The sequence below is a fragment of the Lutra lutra genome, chromosome 2 (genome assembly GCF_902655055.1).
Source record: "Lutra lutra chromosome 2, mLutLut1.2, whole genome shotgun sequence".
Classification (NCBI taxonomy): domain Eukaryota; kingdom Metazoa; phylum Chordata; class Mammalia; order Carnivora; family Mustelidae; genus Lutra; species Lutra lutra.
The window spans coordinates 174,322,196-174,341,447 of NC_062279.1; the positions used below are offsets into that span (position 1 = coordinate 174,322,196).

The 19,252-nt window shown below is 38.6% G+C and overlaps 1 protein-coding gene and 1 pseudogene across 2 annotated transcripts in view; both read left to right on the plus strand.

The window, feature by feature from the left end:
- WDR19 (WD repeat domain 19) overlaps positions 1-19,252 on the plus strand; it is a 95,590-nt gene that overhangs the window by 14,550 nt on the left and 61,788 nt on the right. For both annotated transcript variants that reach the window (XM_047719122.1, XM_047719121.1), the window contains exons 6-10: positions 3,392-3,507; positions 8,021-8,101; positions 10,686-10,798; positions 11,067-11,240; positions 19,024-19,094. In XM_047719122.1, coding sequence (XP_047575078.1) covers positions 3,392-3,507; positions 8,021-8,101; positions 10,686-10,798; positions 11,067-11,240; positions 19,024-19,094 — 555 coding nt within the window. The remainder of the gene's footprint in view (positions 1-3,391; positions 3,508-8,020; positions 8,102-10,685; positions 10,799-11,066; positions 11,241-19,023; positions 19,095-19,252) is intronic.
- LOC125093649 (protein BEX1-like) lies at positions 15,715-16,420 on the plus strand (annotated as a pseudogene).

Here is a 19,252-nt window from a genome sequence, read left to right on the forward strand (position 1 = left end):
AAGATCCCTCTTCACTGTTTATGAAGAATTACCAGGCCACACAGAATAGTTGCTCTAAGGTCAGCCTGTGCCTTTGGACACCAGGACATTAACAGCAGATTGTACCTGTGGACATGGGATAGACAGCACGTTAGTAGATGGACTGAAACATTTGGTGACTGTTTTGGTCAGAATATATCTAGATTCTTAATTCTGACCTCTTATTCTCTCTAAACACCAATTGAGTATGCACTGTGAGTTATATTGAACCTCAGAGTATATGACTAGAGGGTGTTTGTTCCTTGTTTGACCTGGGTTCAGACTCTTTGATTCCCCCAGTCTCTGGTCACTTACCATCTGCCTTCTGAACACCTAAGAAGAAACACATCGATTCTTTTCAATTATCATAACATCCTGCTGGTGAATAGTGAAACTAGCAGGCTTAATTATACCCAGGTGGCCAAATAATTATAATTTATTGCTAAGGAAGGAATTAAACTCTGGAGATAAGAGTGCCCTCAGAATACTAGTAAGGACACATAATTTATTTCAATTTTTTTCACATACATATATATCTTTAATATTTATATTTTTGGTGCTCCCTCCAAAAGGTAATGCCATTGATCCATTTGAAAACCTAAACAAAATATTTTGAGTTACAAAAATCCACTTTCACCATAAGTTGACTATTTGACCTCAGTTAGGCATTTTTTCGTATCCCCCTTCATCTGTAGGAACACCCTACCAGTTAACTTATAGGCCCCAGAAAGTCTGACACTTGACATATAAGAAAATAATCTGTCAAAGCATAATTAGTTTGTGTCAAGTATTTGTCACATATACATAATTTTATAGGTGGTCTTTGTATTTAATATGAATATTGGGTCTCTTCTCAGTCATTTATTATAAAATGGGCCTGAGGAGATTATTCAGGTCAATTATATGTCTTAGGTCCTTTAGCTAAATATATAGCTGCCTTTCTCAGAGTTGGTTATGATTTGTAGCTCTGCTTTTTTTCCTTTTAAATAACTCACTTTCCTAAATCCAAGGCTCTCCACTCTAGAGAGCCCCTCCATGGTACCATGAGCTGCCAGCATCTCACAGTAACTAAAATCTGTTAACCTTGTTGCATCTTGTACTGATTTACTCCCTTGAGCTAAACCACATACAGGCAGTTCTCAGGTTGTGTGACTCTTATATATTATATTATATTATATTATATTATATTATATTATATTATATTATATTATTTGTTTACTACGGTTTGATTAAATACTGCCAGTCTCCCAATAACATGGTTCAAACTTCAGTTACCATAGTAGATTAACTGTGAGTTAATATTATTTAAATAAGTCAGTGTGTGTAAAGTGCCCAGAATACTATAAGTAGACACACAAAACAGGTTAACTGATCTTGATGTTAAGGCTAACCTGAGTTCCGAGCCCTGGAAGAAACAAAGAGGCCATGAGGTATACAGAAAGGGGGAAGAAGAGATTTTCTTCTCCCTTTCTGGGGTATAGAAGGAAGTTTGTCTTTGGCTTTTTCCCACCTTTCTTTGTGCACTCTTCTTCCCTTCCTAATGCGCATCTCTGTGGGCCCAGTGCAAAGTACGACACGAGTCCCTTCATCTATGATCACCAAACTCTCCTCCATTTCAGCGTCTTCTCTGAATGGTCCCTTCGCATTTGTGCCCTAGTCTCCTGATTTGAAATGCCAGCCAAATCCTGACCAGTCCCATACTGATCTCTTCCTATCTCTAGACTCCTGTATCCACTGCTTATTCAACATTTCTGACAAGATGTCCAGTAAACACTTCAAATTTCATATCTCTAAAACCGTTCTTAACCACAGCTACTCCTCTCACCGTTGATGACATTCCATCCTTTCAGATCTTGAGGCTAACACTTTAGAATCCTCCTTGACTCTCCTCTTTCTCATACCTTCCACTTCTAATTTGCCAGAAAATCTTGTAGGCTCTTGCTTCAGATATTTCCAGAATCTAGGCTGTTCTCAACCATCTCTCCTGTTACCACTGTGTGTGAGCCTCGGACATCTTCCACGTGCATTTCTGCGCTCTTGGAACTGGTTTCCCTGCTCCAGCTCTTTCCCCATTATAAAATATTCTCAAGCTAGGGACCAGAACGAGCTTTCTGCTCAGTCCTTTCCAGTGGGTCAAAGCCAGGGTCCTTACAGTGGCCAGCCAACACCCGCATGACCTGGCCTTACAAACTCTGATTTCATCTCAGACTCCTCTCCTCTTCCTTCCTCTGCTCCAGCCACACTGTCCTCCTCCTGAGCTTCTGACATACCAGGACTCTGGCCTCAGGGTCTACTTAATTAACAACTACTTCTTTAGAACCTACTTCCAGCATAGGTACCGTATTCAATTCTGTAAGGGCGAGAAGGAATAAAGTTAATGTGGTCTGTGCTCTCAAAAAGCAGCAAACTTCTCTAGCACTTTCTGTATATATAAAAAAAAAAGCTATATAAAAATTAGCTAAACTTCTCTAGCACTTTCTGTATGCCTGGCACTCTTCCAAATGCCTGAACTCATTTGATCCTCAATTCTATGAGACAGGCCCTACTATTATCCCCAATTTATGGATATGTGACTAAGGAATAAAAATGTTAGGTAGCTTACCCAGTGTTTATAGTCAGTGGAAGAGCTGAGATTCAAATGCAGGCAGGCTAGCTCCAGAATATGTAGACTTAACCAATCTACTCCTCATTGTAGAATGGATCTTGAGACTCAAGGATTTATCTGTCCTAGGACCTTCAACAAATGCACCCGGTGTCAAGTATATGATTTTTACCCCCAAAATACAGTTTTTGTACTGGCTAGATTCCTCAGCGGGAAAGTCTCCTGATACTTATCGCTTCCTTCTAGTATCACTTCCTAGTTAAGTGACTCAGTTCTCCATGCCAGTCTCAGTAAGGTACATTTAGATTTGCACCTCAGTATGACCAGAAATCAAATGTGTTCTAGTTTTACATGAGTAACCCAAACTGAATGTTGAATCTGTTTATACCAAGGTGTCTACCACGCTGTGAAACTGAGTGTAGTAAAGTAACTTGAGTGCCTTGGGATTTAGTGCTCGTGGTAAGACATTATTGTTATATGAGGTTTGGTTATATGGTAAGCCAACAAACTTGTCCAGGAGCCAAGTATCTCTTCATGTTAGAGCCTGTGCTCATACCCACCTAACTAGTTGAAAACCGTTATATTGCTTTAGAACTTGGTAATGACTTTTAAATAATGACTTGCTTAGACACTAACTACTTTGATGAGATTTTGCATTCCTTGTCTGTTTAATATTGATGGCCTATTACTTAGACTTTTAGATTGACAGCACAGATCTTTTAATTTTTTTGAGAAACCCACGTGTCTGTACAAAAATCCTCTCTTTTTCAGGAAAACATACTAAGAGAATCACATGCGGATGTTGGAATGCAGAGAATCTGCTTGCTTTAGGTGGTGAAGATAAAATGATTACTGTTAGCAATCAGGAAGGTGACACGATAAGACAGGTAATTCCGTATCATCTTTGGTCTGGTGTATTCAGAATTTTCCCTGATATAAAGTTTGTCTACCAAACTAATCTGTGAAATTTTAAAATCTCTGTGTGGGGTCTGTATGCAATAACTTCCTTTCCAAAGTAACAAAAACTGTTCTTCTTAGGTATTAGAACACTTTTCTTTCCTAGGAATCCTTTATCTAAATGTCTTCTTTTGTACATTTGCCATTACCTAGTATTGGCATGAATTATTGGCTCTGTGGTTATAGCTAGGCTGTATATTTGTGAGATAACTCTGATTTTATATGCATATAGTCATAATATAAATGTTAATAACTGGGCTCAGAGTCTGGTCTGCCTGATTCTAAAGCCCATGCCTTTAACTGGTGTGTTAAATTGCTTCCAAGCTAATCCTTATTAAATTTAGTTTTAGGAATAAAGTTTACTACTGTTCAAATTTCCCAATTGAATAGATCTTCAGCAGCTCCTTGAGGTAATTTGTATTGCCAGTATCTACTACATAATCTCACCAGTGGATAAATTTTACTTTGGACCACTTGGCATATGACTTAGTATTGCCAGGACAATACTGACTAGCAAATTATTTGAATACCCTCTAGGTATATGGCACTGTGCTATGTACTTAAGAAGAAATGTGAAATATGGTCCTGTATTAGTTCTCTATTGCTACATCACAAATTACCCCCCAAACCTAGCAGTTTCAAAACAATATACATTTATTGTTTTATAGTTTTTATGGATGAGGAACACAGATGTAGCCTAGCTGCTTTAATGTCTCATAAGCCTGCATTTTCCTGGTCAAGGTTGGAGTCTCATCTGAAGGCTTGACTGGGAAAAAAGTCTGTTTCCAAGCTCAATCGCATGGTTCTTAACAAGAGTTCAATTCCTTATAGGTTGTTAGGCTTAGGATCTCAGTTTCTTTCTGGCCATTGATTAGAACCCCACCTAATTTCATTGCCACATGATTTCTCCATAGAGTGCCTTACCACATAGCAGGTGGTAAGACAAGGAGAGCAGCCACTTAAAAGTTAAGCCACAATCTCTTAATAAATAACCTGATCTCAAAATCATTTTTGCCATATTCTGTTATGTAGACGTGAGTCCCATCCAGCCCACATTCAGCTAGGAATGGGGATTACACAGAAGGTGAGGATTACTGTGGCTCATCTTAGAAGCTGCCAACCATAGGCTCCTACTCTCAAGAAGACAGAACTAATCATGATAAAACACACACAACCTTATACCATGATTGCCATATCTTTTGGTATAGCTTACAAGTCCCATAATATCTGAGATGGAGGAGATCAATGCAAGTTGAATTATGAACTTTTAAAAGACAGACAATCTGAATCAGTCAAGGTGTAGGATAAATTGCTGTAACAGAGTGTTCCAAAATTACAGGGGCTCTAAAAATATGCTAGTTTGGGTGGTTTTTCCTCTTTCTCTTCCTCATGGAACAGAGACAGGTGGGCAGATCATCTGTGTATCTCTGCTTCACAAGGCACTACACAGTCCCAAGTTCCTTCCATCACATTGCTCTGCCTTTTGCAAGGATGTTTTGTCCTCTTCTGCATAGTTAGCCGCACCACATCTGCATTTCCCCTCCATGGAAAGGAGAAAGTGGAGTGCAAGAGCTATTTAAAGGGTCTCGTCTAGAAGATGCATTTATTTTTTCCATCCATATCACTAGAACCTAGTCACATAGTCACACTTCACTGCTGCCAGTGAAGCCGCAAATATCACCTCTATAATTGTGTACCCTACTGAAATTTGTTTAAGTGGATATTGTAAGACGTTTAACAGTCTGTTGTTCAACCCTAGCAAAATGACACGGACAGAGGTAGGAGGAAGAACTTATAGCTTATTCATAGCTTGTTCAAGATTGGCCTACTGAAAATAGGAGTTTTGAGAATTCACAGAAAATAAGACTGAAGAAGAACATTGTTTTCTGTATCTGGACAGCTCTGAAAGTTAGGCAAAGTTACTCAGCCATGTTGAGTAGAACCATAGCATGATTATACTTGTTCTTTTTTTTTTTTTTTTTTTTTTTTTTTTTTTTTTTTTTTGACCGAAATCACAAGTAGGCAGAGAGGCACACAGAGAGAGAGGGGGAAGCAGGCTCCTCGCTGAGCAGAGAGCCCGATGTGGGGCTCGATCCCAGGACCCTGGGATCATGACCCGAGCCGAAAGCAGAGGCTTTAACCCCCTGAGCCACCCAGGCGCCCCATGATTAAACTTGTTCTTAAGATTAATTAGTATAACAAAATATTTTCTAGAAACCTAAAATTTTGACATTCTATTTTGGTGCCATTTTGAGTTAGAATGGTAGATATGCAAGTTGAAATGCTTTAGCTCTGCACTCATTTCCTTGTATCCATATCAGACATCATCAGTAGATATTGGCATTTTTTTCCTCCACTGAATCAGGACATGACCTTACAATATTTTGCTACATCACATCCTAGGAAATAACTACATTCAATTGTTATTTACATACAAGATAGCTATTTCCCATCGCTGATCTCTAAGAAGTATTCTTCTAGAATTAGGTATACTCTCTAAGTTGTCCTGTGGTAAGCAAAGCATACATTAAAAGTATTGCTTTATTTTGTGTTGTTTCTGAATTGCTTTGAATTTACTACTCTGCAGATCACTCCAGTGTTTCTTGTGTAGATTTATTTTTATTTATCCTACTAAGGACTTGCCTTGTTCTTTAAATCTGAAGTTTGCTGTCTTTCATCAATTCTGGAAAATTCTGTCATTATCTCTTTCAGTATTACCTCTTGCCCTTTCTATTCTGTCCTTCTGGAATGTCTGTTAGACATACGTTGGACCTTCTACCTCTTTATCTCTCTTTTTTTGTTTAAGAATTTATTTATTGATTTTAGAGAGAGCCGGGGGAGGAGCAGAAGGAGGGGGACAAGCAGACTCTGTGCTGAATGGGGAGCCCAACGTGGGGCTCAGTTTCATGACTCTGAGACTGTGACCCTGAGATCATAACTTGAGGTGAAACCAAGAGTCAGATGCTCAACCAACTGAGCCACCCACGTGCCCCTCTTTATCTCTCTTTCATATCTTTTTGTCATTCTGTGCAACCTCCTGGGTTATTTACTTAATCAATTTACTTACTCTTTCTTCAAATTTATCTGGCCATCTATCTTATTAAGTTTTTTTAAATCTTAATGATTCTGCTTTTTATTATTAGAAAATACTTTAGATAAATAGGCAAATGGGGTTAAGAGATACAAACTTCCAGTTATAAAATACATAAGTCATGAAGGTGTAATATACAGGATAGGGAATATAGTCATTAGTATTGTAATAATTTTTTATGATGAGATAGTAACTAGACTTACCATGGGGAAGGTCATTTTGTAATGTGTATAAATATTGAATTACTGTGTTGTACACCTGAAGCTAATAGCATATTGTATGTCAAGTAAAGAGTTGATCCCTCAACAACATGGTTTGAACTGTGGAGATTTACTTATATGCATATATTTTTTGATAAATATAATACAGGACCATAAATATATTTTCTCTTATGATTTGCTTAATAACATTTTCTTTTCTCTAGCTCACTTTATTGTAAGAATACAGTATGAGATATACAGAACATATAAAATGTCTATGAATTGTTTATATTATTGGTAAGGCTTCCAGTGAGAGTAGGCTATTAGTTAAATTTGGGGGGACTCAACATTATATGTGAATATTCAACTGTTCAGGGGCTCAGCTCCCCTAACCCCCACATTGTTCAAGGGTCAGCTGTACTTTAATAAATAAAGAAAAGTACTTTGTAGTTCTCTAAAAAAAATCTGTCTGGACTTTTTTTTTTTTTTTAAGTCTTTTGTCATACTTATGAGTCCTTTACATCTTTGGTCATTTTTAAAGTGTCTAGTGGAGTGTCTCTCTGCTAGTTCTATGTTTCTTAGATCTGATGACTTTTGTTCTTGACATGTTATGTCTTATGACTTTTCTCATTTTGAATTGTGAGCTCATCTTCAGCAAGGCTTGTCTGTAGAAATTTTTTATCGCTTTGGAAGAGGCCTTGGATTTGTTTTTGACAAATACTCCAAGGAGTTTCTAGCCCACTCAAAGTATAAATTTGAACTTCAGATCATAGTGAAGATAAGAAGGTCTTTGAAATGAAAAGAACTTTTTCAGTATTTTTTCTGACCCAAAGCTCAGCCCAAGTCAAATAGGCTTCTTTATTGTCTCCTTACTAACTGCTCTGGATAGCTACAGCTATCAATTTCTACACATACTTTGGTTTGTGGTTTGCTCTTTGCTTATTTTCCCCAGAAATTTTCCTTGCCTTCTTTCAAGCTTTTCTCTCTATTTAATAAGACATGTGTTCTGTTTCATCCACAATTTCCAGATGTTTGTAGCTGTGGGGTTTTCAGGTATAACAGAAGTGAAAGCAAGTTACCTTTTTTATTATAAATTCAGAACGAATTTAAGTGTTGCACTTATTCCTCGTGATAATATTTCTGTCCCTGCAGACACCAGTGAGGTCAGAGCCTAGCGACATGCAGTTTTCCATAATGAAGACAGATGACCGAACGTCTGCTACTGAAAGCACGGTGAGAATTCAATTTTGATTTTTTTGATAATTTCATAGACTATGCTCTCTCCTTTTCCAGGATGGTTTAGAATGTATACGGATAAATAAATTACGGTGTGTCACTTATTAAATTAGTAAAGACTCCAGTGTCTGAGGCATATGTTGCTTTTGCTGCTGCTGACAGTAGCTGACAGTACACAGGAAATGAGGACATCTTCTTATTATACTTGGTGTTGCTTTCCTCATTCTTGTGGTAGCAGAAACAGCGAGGCTACCTTTGTAAACAAATGTACTGATTCCTATGTGATTTTTTATTTTCTCTCTCTTGGAGGTGGTGACCAGAACTATGGAATTTGTAGTTATTGTTAATATCTTAGATGCATTTTCCTTGCCACATATTATTCTGAAATCCAGAGGACCTTTGCAATTACCCAGAAAGCCAGCCAGAGGGAAAACAAAACAAAAACCAAGAGGACAACTACCACAGGGTCCCCATAAAACTGTAAAACCCCAGTATCAAGGGAAAAGAAGATATTAAGCTCCTGGTATTGCCCTAAAACCTGTATGCTACATAGATACTACTTTTATTTTTAATTTGTTCCCATTATTCTCATTCTTTTTAATTTTTTTAAAAAATTTTAACCTATTTACCATCACAAGAGGTTCAATACAACAAATTCCGTAATGACCTTTTAACTTGAACTTTTTTGATACGTATACCTGTGTTTTTCTTGCTTTTCTATTTTTTTTAATATTCATATATAGATGAGCTTCAAGGTAATCCTCTTTCCCCAATCAATACTACCTCTATATATAAACCAGTTTAATCCCCCTTTATCCCGGGAAAGTGGAGTCCTTTAACAAAGATATCAAGATACAAACAGGAAGAATCAAAATAACCTTCCTTGTCCACACTGAGGATTTATAACCACCCTCCCATCTTTTTCTTCTGTCAGTGTTTCTGTGTATTTGTTTTTGTTCTGGTAGTATACTTGGGATTCATTTGGCTGGGTTCTTTTTTTCTTGTCATTTACTTTTGTCAGTCTTTTTGTCTGTTTTTGTTTGTATACTTTATAAATCTTACCTTGGGGCCCATTCTGGCTAGGTCTTCTCTTTCTTTTCTTTTCTTTTCTTTCTTTCTTTGTTTGATTTTTTTTTCCTGTCTCTCTCTCTCTCTCTCTCTCTCTCTCTCTCTCTCTTTTTCTTTTCTTTCTTTTTGGTGGGGACTCCTGATTGTGCAGAAGTGTTTCAGGGTGCACCTTGCCTGGATCGTGGTTGATAGATTCAGCTACACATCCCCTCAGCCACCTCTCACCAAAATGACTAGGAGGAGAAATGCCCAACAGAGGAAAAATTCAGAGACTGTGCCCTCTCCATCAGAGCTATTGGATATGGACATAAACAGTATGTCAGAAAGGGAATTCAGGGTAACAATTATCCAGGCAATGGCTAGTTTGGAGAAAACCATTAATACAAATATATTTAAATGCAATACTCTTCTTTTTCTTAAAAAGCTATTATTGACTCGATAATGACTTATAATTGATAGACTAAAGGAACTATGTCAAAGTGTTTCTCTTCTTATATGAATCCATCACCCTTAATGAGCCCAAGTAAGTAATACACTCTTTTCTCTCCCTCACACAATTACACCTTCCACTGAGAATTACAGTTAAGTATTGACTTGTGTGAGTGACAGAGGGACACTAGTCTAGGCGCATTGACCAATCACCTGCAGGGAATGGAAAGAGTGATGCAAAAAGCCAAGCTCATTTATCCACACTGTGTGGACTGTAATCCCCAATGGCTCAAAATCAGAATGACCTCTTAGGCAAGAAGACTCTGTACTCCGAACATGTGCTCAGTTTCAGTGGAACTGTGTTGGACTTCCGGCTCTGTGCTGCACAGTACTCTAATGAGAGGTATAGAGAATTTTTCAAAGTTAATCAACCCAGGGGCGCCTGGGTGGCTCAGTGGGTTAAGCCGCTGCCTTCGGCTCGGGTCATGATCTCAGAGTCCTGGGATCGAGCCCCGCATCGGGCTCTCTGCTCAGCGGGAAGCTGCTTCCTCCTCTCTCTGCCTGCCTCTCTGCCTATTTGTGATCTCTCTCTGTCACATAAATAAATAAAATCTAAAAAAAAAAAAAAAAGTTAATCAACCCAGCTATTTTAGTGTAATTCTCAAAGGTGCAAAGCCAAGGACCCTTCCCAGACTGTATATTAGTACAATGTATTTTTTAAAGTCACATTGTTATCATGTTAGTTAAAACATTTATTGTATTTTTTTAAAAGATTTTATTTATTTATTTGACAGACTGAGATCACAAGTAGGCAGAGTGGCAGGCAGAGAGAGAGCAGGGGAAGCAGGCTCCCTGCTGAGCAGAGAGCCTGATGTGGGGCTTGATCCCAGGACCCTGGGATCATGACCTGAGCCAAAGGCAGAGGCTTTAACCCACTGAGCTACCCAGGTGCCCCTGGTTAAAACATTTAATGTAAACTTGGCTCGTGGTTTTCATCAGTTAGCTTCATCTACTTGAATTTGCTTATTGGTCTTCATGAAGTCCTGAATAACTTATTCCACAATCTCTTAATCTTTCCTGGCAGATCAGCGTGGTGGTTGGCAAGAAAACATTGTTTCTTTATAACCTGAATGACCCAGATAGTCCAATTGATCTGGAATTTCAGCAGCGCTATGGGAACATTGTCTGCTACAGCTGGTATGTACAAGCAGCTCATTACCAAAAGATGTCCCTGTGTTCTTCCTTACTCATTATATTTAATTTTTGCCCATAGCATTTGCACTTCTATATGTCACATTTTCTGGATTGTAGACTATGACTTCACATGGGAAACAACCTAGCATATTATCTGGCCCTCGACAAATTATGTTCTGTAGTTCCTTACTTCTAATGTATTTGCTGATTTACTGTGTTGCCAATGATAGCTAACCTTCCTTTTGCTGTACCATTGCCTTTGTTGCTGTAGGTATGGTGACGGCTACATCATGATTGGTTTTTCACGTGGAATTTTTGTGGTCATTTCCACTCATATTCGAGAGATTGGTCAAGAGATATTTCAGGCTCGTGACCACAAAGATAGTCTAACCAGTATTGCAGTCTCACAGACCCTTAATAAAGCTGCTACGTGTGGCGATAATTGGTAAGTTACACTTAAAAATTCCCAGGAAAGCTTATGTAAGGAATGTTTAAGAGATTCAACAAGAGGGGCACCTGGGTGGCTCAGTGGGTTAAAGCCTCTGCCTTCGGCTCAGGTCATGATCCCAGGGTCCTGGGATTGAGCCCCATGTTGGGCTCTCTGCTCCATGGGGAGCCTGCTTCCTCCTCTCTCTCTCTCTCAATCTCTCTCTGCCTGCCTCTCTGCCTACTTGTAATCTCTGTCTGTCAAATAAATAAATAAAATCTTTTAAAAAAAAAGATATTCAACAAGACTTTGATAGCTAGTGGGAATCTGTCAGCAGAACTCTCCTGCACTCTTAAAACATTTTTGCAATTGAAAATTTTTAAGACTCCTGCTAGAACACGCAGGCTAAAACCTAAAATGCTAAATGTTTATTGATGACAAAACCTAAAATGGAGAATGCTTGAAAATCCATCTTAAAATAGGTAGTTCTGGATAGTGTGGAGTCAGCACACTCCACCTTGTCCCTCTCACTGATTAATTACAACCATAAAACCTGGGCAGAATGCATGGAACAGTTCTTTAAGGACTCTGGAAAGTAAATAGTAGATCGAAGAAGAGCGGAACTTGAAGTGCGACCGAACTAGTGAGGAGTCTCCCAGTTTGTCTTCCAGTCTCTCGAGACTCAAGGAAACCAAAGTCCGGAAGTAGACACCAGAGTAGACAGGAGGGCTCTGACTGAAGCCCTCTGGTTCCGGCTCAAGTTGCAGGAAAGAGAACTCCAGTAACACTTAGAGTTGGGGAAATTTCCCAGCTTCCTTTCTTTTTCTTTGTACTTTCGTGCCCCAGCCACCATGCCACTTTGTCGTGGCAGTAGCAGCAACAGCAGTGTCAGGAAGGGCCCACAGACACCTGCAACTCTGACAGAGGGTAACCTTCCTCCAAGCAGAGGAGCTATGGTCCCAGGAAGTGGGGCAGTCGTTGTTGCTTGTTCTCTGCGCCCTCATACTGCTTGGCCACAAGTATGGGTCCAGTTGTGGAAGGGCAAGGCACTTCAGGGTAACTAGAGCCCCAGCTTTCCTTCTGGGAGACCAAAAAAGGGAAGCCCCAGAGAATCAGAACATACCAGGGAGATCCTGGAGAGGAAAGAGCTCTGGAAAGTAACCGTCTAAAGACATTTGTGAACTCCCAGGTTCACTCCTGAGCTATATATGTGTATCTCATTCTGAATATACCAAAGACTTCAAGAACTGAAATAAGGAATAGACCCTAATGCAAGTCCTGTGGACCACAAAGTGGGCAGAACAGGGACATAACTGAGTATGACTGCAAAGCCTTTGAAAATGGAACTGACGTTGAAACCACAACCCACAGAAGGCTGGTTGATACTCATAGCCTGAACCCAACTGGGTTGATTATTAAAAAAACTTTAACCTTCTCCATGGGATTTAAACAAGATGCAGGAGTCTCAGATGTAATGTTCAGAAGGTCCAAAATATAACCCAAAGTTACCTGACATAGGAAGAATCAGGAAAATTTTAACTCACCTGGGAAAAGGCAATCAAAAGATGCCAGTGCCAAGATGACGCAGGTAGCAGCTATTATAAACACACACACACACATACACACACCAGATGGAAATAATAGTCTTAGAAAAGAAAGAGAATCTAGAAAGAAAAACTAAATGGAAGCTTTTAGACCTGAAAAATATAATTAATGCAGTACTTACTAGCAGAATGGAGATCATAAAATGTCTAGACCAAAAGCTAGACCAAAAGACTAGACCAAAAGAAATATCCCAGTGAGCACAGAGAAAGAAAAGATTGGAAAAAAAAATAAACAGAGCCTCAGGGGCCTGTAAAACAATACCGAAACGTCTAACATTTATGTCACAAGAGTCTCAGAAATAATGGCTGGAAACTTCTCACCTTCAGCAACAGACATAGACCTGTCTATTGTAGAAGCTCAGCAAATCCCTAAAAGGATAAGTCCAAAAAAACCTAGCTCAGACGCATCATAATCAAACTGCTAAAAACTAACTATGAAGAAAAAATCTTGAAAGCAGTTAACGAACAACATTTTAAGTGTGGGTTTCTCACCATAAGCCCTCAAGGCCAGGAGGAAGCATCACGACTTTCTAAAGTGCTGAAGGAAAAGGACTGTCAGCTGAAATTCATCACCCAGTGAAAGTATCCATCAGGAATGAAGTGAAATGGAAACATTCGCAGATGAAGAAAAATGAGAATTTACTGCTAGCAGACCTGCTCTAAAATTGCTAAAGGAATTGCTTCAGATGGAAGAAAACAGATGACAGAAGGGAATTTGGGACATCAAGAATGAAGGAAGAGCAGGTGTCCGGATGGCTCAGTTTGTTAAGCATCTGCCTTCAGCTCAGGTCATGATCCCTGAGTCCTGGGATCGATCAGCTTCCTGCTCAGTAGGGAGTCTGCTTCTCCCTCTACCCTTCTACCCCATCTTGCGCTCCCTCCCTCTCTCTCTCAAAAATAAATAAATAAAATCTTTAAAAAAAAAAAATGAAGAGAGGCAGAAATGGTAAATAGATCTTTTTTTTTTCCTTTGGAGATCTTTAACATATGGGGCTGTTGAAAGTAAAAATGATACTATTTGATAGTGTGTTCAGTGTTTAAGATGCAGTACATGTGATGAGCACAATAGAAAGGGGAGAGGGTCAGTTAAGTGTCTGCCTTTGGCTCAGGTCATGATCTCAGGATCCTGGTATTGAGCCGCTGTGTCATCTAGTAAAATATTGATTCTTAAGAGCTTCTAAGATGTAACTATGTATGCTATAATCTAGAGTAACCACTAAAAATATGCAGAGATATAGACAAAAACACAATAATAAGTAAATTAAAATGGAATACTGAAAAATGTTCAAGTCTAAAAGGCAGCAGGACACAGAACTGTACCCCTGGGGCCAATAATACATTATATGTTAATAAAAAAATAAAAAATTATATTTTAAAAAAATTGAGCCAAGTTAAAAATAAATAAATAAAAGGCAGCAGGAAAGGAGAAATGAGAACAAAAGTAACAACAGAAAACAATAAAACAGTGGATTTAAGTTCAAACAAATCAATTAATTATGATAAATGTGTAAATGGCAATGCTATTGGACATAGACAATTAGAATAGGATTTTTAAGTGACCCTGTTGCCTGTTGAAACTCACTTCAATGTAATGATGTAATGAAACAACTAGGTAAAAAATAAAAGGGTGGGAAAAGTTCATCTAAATGCTAACCAAAGAGAGCTGGGTGGTTAGGCGGGTATCAGAGAGCAAAGAGAATTACCAGGGATGAAGAGGCGTATTGCATATTGACTAGATAAAATGATGCTAAGTGAGTATGCACCTAACAACAGAGCCCCAAAATAGAGGAAGGAAAAGCTGGCAGAACTAAAGGGAAAAATAGACAACAGTAATAGTTGAAGTCTTCAAGGCTCTGCCTTCAATAAGATGTGGAACAACTAGACAGAAGATCAACAAGGAAATAAACATGTCAAATTGACACTAAGCAGAGTGTAGGGTGCCAGGTCCTGAGCTGTCGTTCAACAACACACAAGAAGAAGAATCGAAATAGAAAAGTTCATTATTCACAGGTTCTGGAGGAAGTAACCGGCTTGTTTTGACCTCAGAGAGAGGTCAAGACCCAGTGCAGACAAAAAGACACAGAACCCCGGGCACGGGCTTTCCATAGGGTTTATGAAAAAAACAACAGGGCCCTGAATAGATTGCTTTCGGGTTCCCAGGGTGAGGCCAGATTGGTCAATTCTAACCAGAAGTGTGGGGTTTTGGTAAATACCAGAGATTTTATCCTAGGGGCACATAAGGTAAATACATGCTGGGAGGCAGGAGAGGCTGTTGATCACGGGGCTTTTGGGGAAGTCACATCAGGATCTTACATCTGCTCGGGACTCTGCGAGCTGCTCTCTAGGGCATGCATTTGCAGGAGGGACTAGTGTTAGGTCACTGCAGGCCACTTGGCCAAACAGGGTGGATGCTGAGGCAGCAGCAGCACAGAGGAGCTTAGCTAAATTCTCAACAGACTTGGACAGCACTATAAACCCACTAGACCTAACAGACATTTATAGAACATTCCACCCAACAATAGAATCCATGTTTTTTCTATGCACCCATGGAACATGCACTAGGGTAGTTCGTATCGTGAACCATGAAACCTCAACAAATTTAAATTGAAGTCATGCAAAATGGGTTCCTTGGCCATAACGTAATCACACTTAAATAACAGGAAAACATCAGGAAAATTCAATGAACACTTGGAAATTAACCTATTTCCAAATAATTCACGAGTGTATCTCAAAGCAGATTGAAAAATACATGCAACTGAGCCATGACCCTCCAACGCCGACTCGAACACCTCTCTCTAGCGTCAGACCCAGCCTTCGCTCTCTCCCTTCTTGCTCCCAGTGGCCCTGAGGGTGTGTGGGCCAGGGGTGGCCCCAAAGAGTAGGAGGCGGAGGGGGAGCAGGTATACAGGTCTAAGCGTCTGCGTCTGTGCACTTGGAGCAAGAATTGAGAGGAGCAGGAGACTGCCAGGATGGGGCCAGGAGCAATGGCGTCCAAAGAGGAGCAAGCAGTAAAAAGTCTCAACAAGGACAATTGCCAACCAGGAAAATGATAAAAAGGATCAAAAGTATCAAGTTGCTAATAAAGGAGAGCCTTTGGCCCTCACTTTAGAAGCTGACTTTTGTGTGCCTAGAGTAAATCATAGGTGGTTCCATGCTAGTCATCCCATCCCACAGTATAGGTGGGACATGATTCAGGTCTAGGAGAACCACAGGCAAGGATGAGAGAAGAGAATATGGAAAGGATTAGGGAGGTGGGAGGAGGTGAGCCAGCTGAAGGAGAAGCAATTCAGTCATGGTCTGGGGGCGGTTAGCATTGACCCTCCTCAACATGACCATCACGAGGACTTTTGCCTTACCCCTTGAATCCTGATGTTTTTTTTTCCTGAAGTTAATAGGAAGACACACTTGTTTCCTAAACTTACATGTTCTCAGTGTACCTTCGTTGTAAACCTTTTAGTGTTACGTGTCTCTTGTGGGTCTCCTACAACCAGCTTCTACTCTAATGTTGTCTTTTGGCTCAATCTGTAAGATTCTGTCAGTGGGGGAATTTTACTCTACTGCATGGAAAGATGTTCGTTATATATTGTGAAGTTAATAAAGTAGTTTAAAAGACCAAAAAAAAAAAAAATCCCACCCATACAACTGAATAAAAGTGAAAATGTAACATATCAAAATATGCTATACAGCTAAAGCAATGCTGAGAAGAAAACTTGTAGTATTAAATGCTTACATACAAAAGAAAAAAAAATCTCAAATCAGTAATGTAATCTAAGTTCCTACCTCAAGAAACTAGAAAAAAAAGCAAAATAAGGGTAAAGCAGAAGGAATAAAATCATAAAGAGCAGAAGCTGATGACAATGAACATAAAATAGGGAAAAAAATCTGTAACAGCTGAAATTGATAAACCTCTAGCAAGAGTGACAAATTAAAAAAACAAATCAATATCAGGAATGAAATAGGATTATTACTACAGGTGTGGAAGCTACAAACAACTCAGGAATTTGACAATTTAGAAGATTGGAAAAATTCTTTTAAAAACCACTATCAAAACTCAACCCACATGAAACAGATAATCTGAATCAGCCTGTAATTCTTAAAGAAATCAAAGAATAATTTACACTCCTTAAAAATCTCCAGGCTCAGGTGGTTTCACTGGAGAATTCTATCAAATATTTTTAAAAAGGATTCACACCAATTTTACAAAATCTTTTCAGAAAATAAAAGTGGAGGGAACATGTCTCAACTTATTTTGTAAGGCTAGCATTACCCCAATACCAGAATCAAAGAAAGTATTAAAAAAAAAAATTAGAGACCAATCTCTCTCATGAAACTGGACACAAAATCCTTGACAAAACTTAGCAAACTGAATTCAACAATATATGAAAAGAATTCCACCTCATGACCAACTGGGATTTATTCCAAGTATGCAAGGCTTATTTACATTAAAAAATCAACAAAGTAATTATACCAACAGCTGAAGAACCATATGATCATATCATTTGACACAAAATTATTTCATAAAATCCAACACCCATTCATGATAAAAGTTCTCAGTAAGTTAGGGATAAAGGAGAATTGCCTCAACTTGATAAAGAACATCTACAAAAAACTGATAGCTAACATGATACTTCATGGTGAAAGTCTGAGTGCTTGCCCCTAAGATTGGGAACAAAATAAGGACCCGTACTCTCACTACCCTAATGCAACCTAATATTAGAAGTTCTAGCCACTACAATAAGACAAGAGAAAGAAAGAAGATGCATCCAGTTTGGAAAGAAAAAAGTAAAACAATTTCTATTTGTAGATGACATGATTGCTCATGTAGAAAATCTCAAGGAATCTACAAACACCTAGAACTAAAACTAATTATCGAGTGCAGCAAGGTTTCAGAAACAAAGATCAACACACACAAATCGATCACGTTTCTATATACTAGCAACAAACACGTGGAAATCAAATTAAAAATATGCCTTTTTAATCACTCCGAAGAAAATGAAATACTTAGATATCACCTTCACAGAACATGTAGGGGTCTGTGTGCTGAAAATTCCAAAATGCTGTTGAAAGAAGACCCAAATAAAACAGAAACAGTATTAGTATATTAAAAATAGCGATACCATCAAATGCTGTGAAGGATGACGAGAACCTAGAGGAGGAAGACGTTTAAGTGTGTTTATAAAAGGACAATATAAGGGGTCCTTGTGGTGATGGAACTATTTATTCTATATCCTGACTTGTGGTGACTTGTGATGATGGAACTATTCTGTATTCTGACTGTGGTTGTATGTCTCAAGAATCTTACATGTGATAAAATAGCTTAGAACTAAATACACACACACACACACACACACACACACACACAATGAATATAAGTAAAACTTGGGACATCTGAAAAAGGTTCATGGATTATGTCAATGTCAATATTTTGATTATAATATTATCCTATAGTTTTTCAGGATGTCATCATTTGGGGGAAAGGTGGAGGGAATATACAATCTCTGTATTATTTCTTACAACTGCATGTAGATTTACAATTCTACCAAAATAAAAAGTTAAGTGAAAACAATGAGGGGAAATATATAAAGGGAAAACCCTGGGAGGGCAGAAGTGAGGAGAGAGGAAAGGAGCCAAAGAAGAAAGATAATCTTACAGCCATTAGGGGCTAACATTGTGCCACACAGCTTTCATTGGCTTGAACCCACCTATCCTCCCTATAACCCTATGGAGTAATATGTCCCCAGTTTTGCAGAGCTTTCAACCTATGCCTTGTGATTCCAAATTGAATGCTCTTTCTGTGTTACCTCATTACTTTTTGTATGAAAGAAGTCAGGGTGATGGGGGGAGCACATTGCAAAGAGAAACCTTATTCCTCTTACAAAAAATTAGTGCTGCTGAAGAGAATGTTTTCCTACTCAAACTTTTCTTCAGGGCAACTTAAACCTCCTTGTTCCTGAAACTAAAGATCTGAGAATTAAGCAGGACCCAGACTCAACCACCACGCCCTAAAGGGATATTTTTTAAGATAAAATACAATTATAGGAATTCTATTATTTTCGTACCTTGACCCAATAGATTATCCTTCACATCCCTTTCTGGAAAACCCTGACCTGTTCTGTAGCTTACAATTTTCTTGTGAACGAAACCAATTTTATTTAACACTTACATTTACCATATACAATTTTTTTTTCATTTTTCAGCATTAAAATTCATGACTTGGCAGAATTAAAGGACATGTATGCTATAATCAACCTGGATGATGAGAATAAAGGTACTAATTTTTCTGAAGCAGAGTGACATTTTATCACTGCAGTATCAGAGTAATGTGTTTATTATTATTTGATTTGCATTCGTTATAGGAGGAATAAAAGTATTACCCTTCATGCGAGTTCCCTAAAATAACTTACTTATTTTAGTAATTATAGAAGC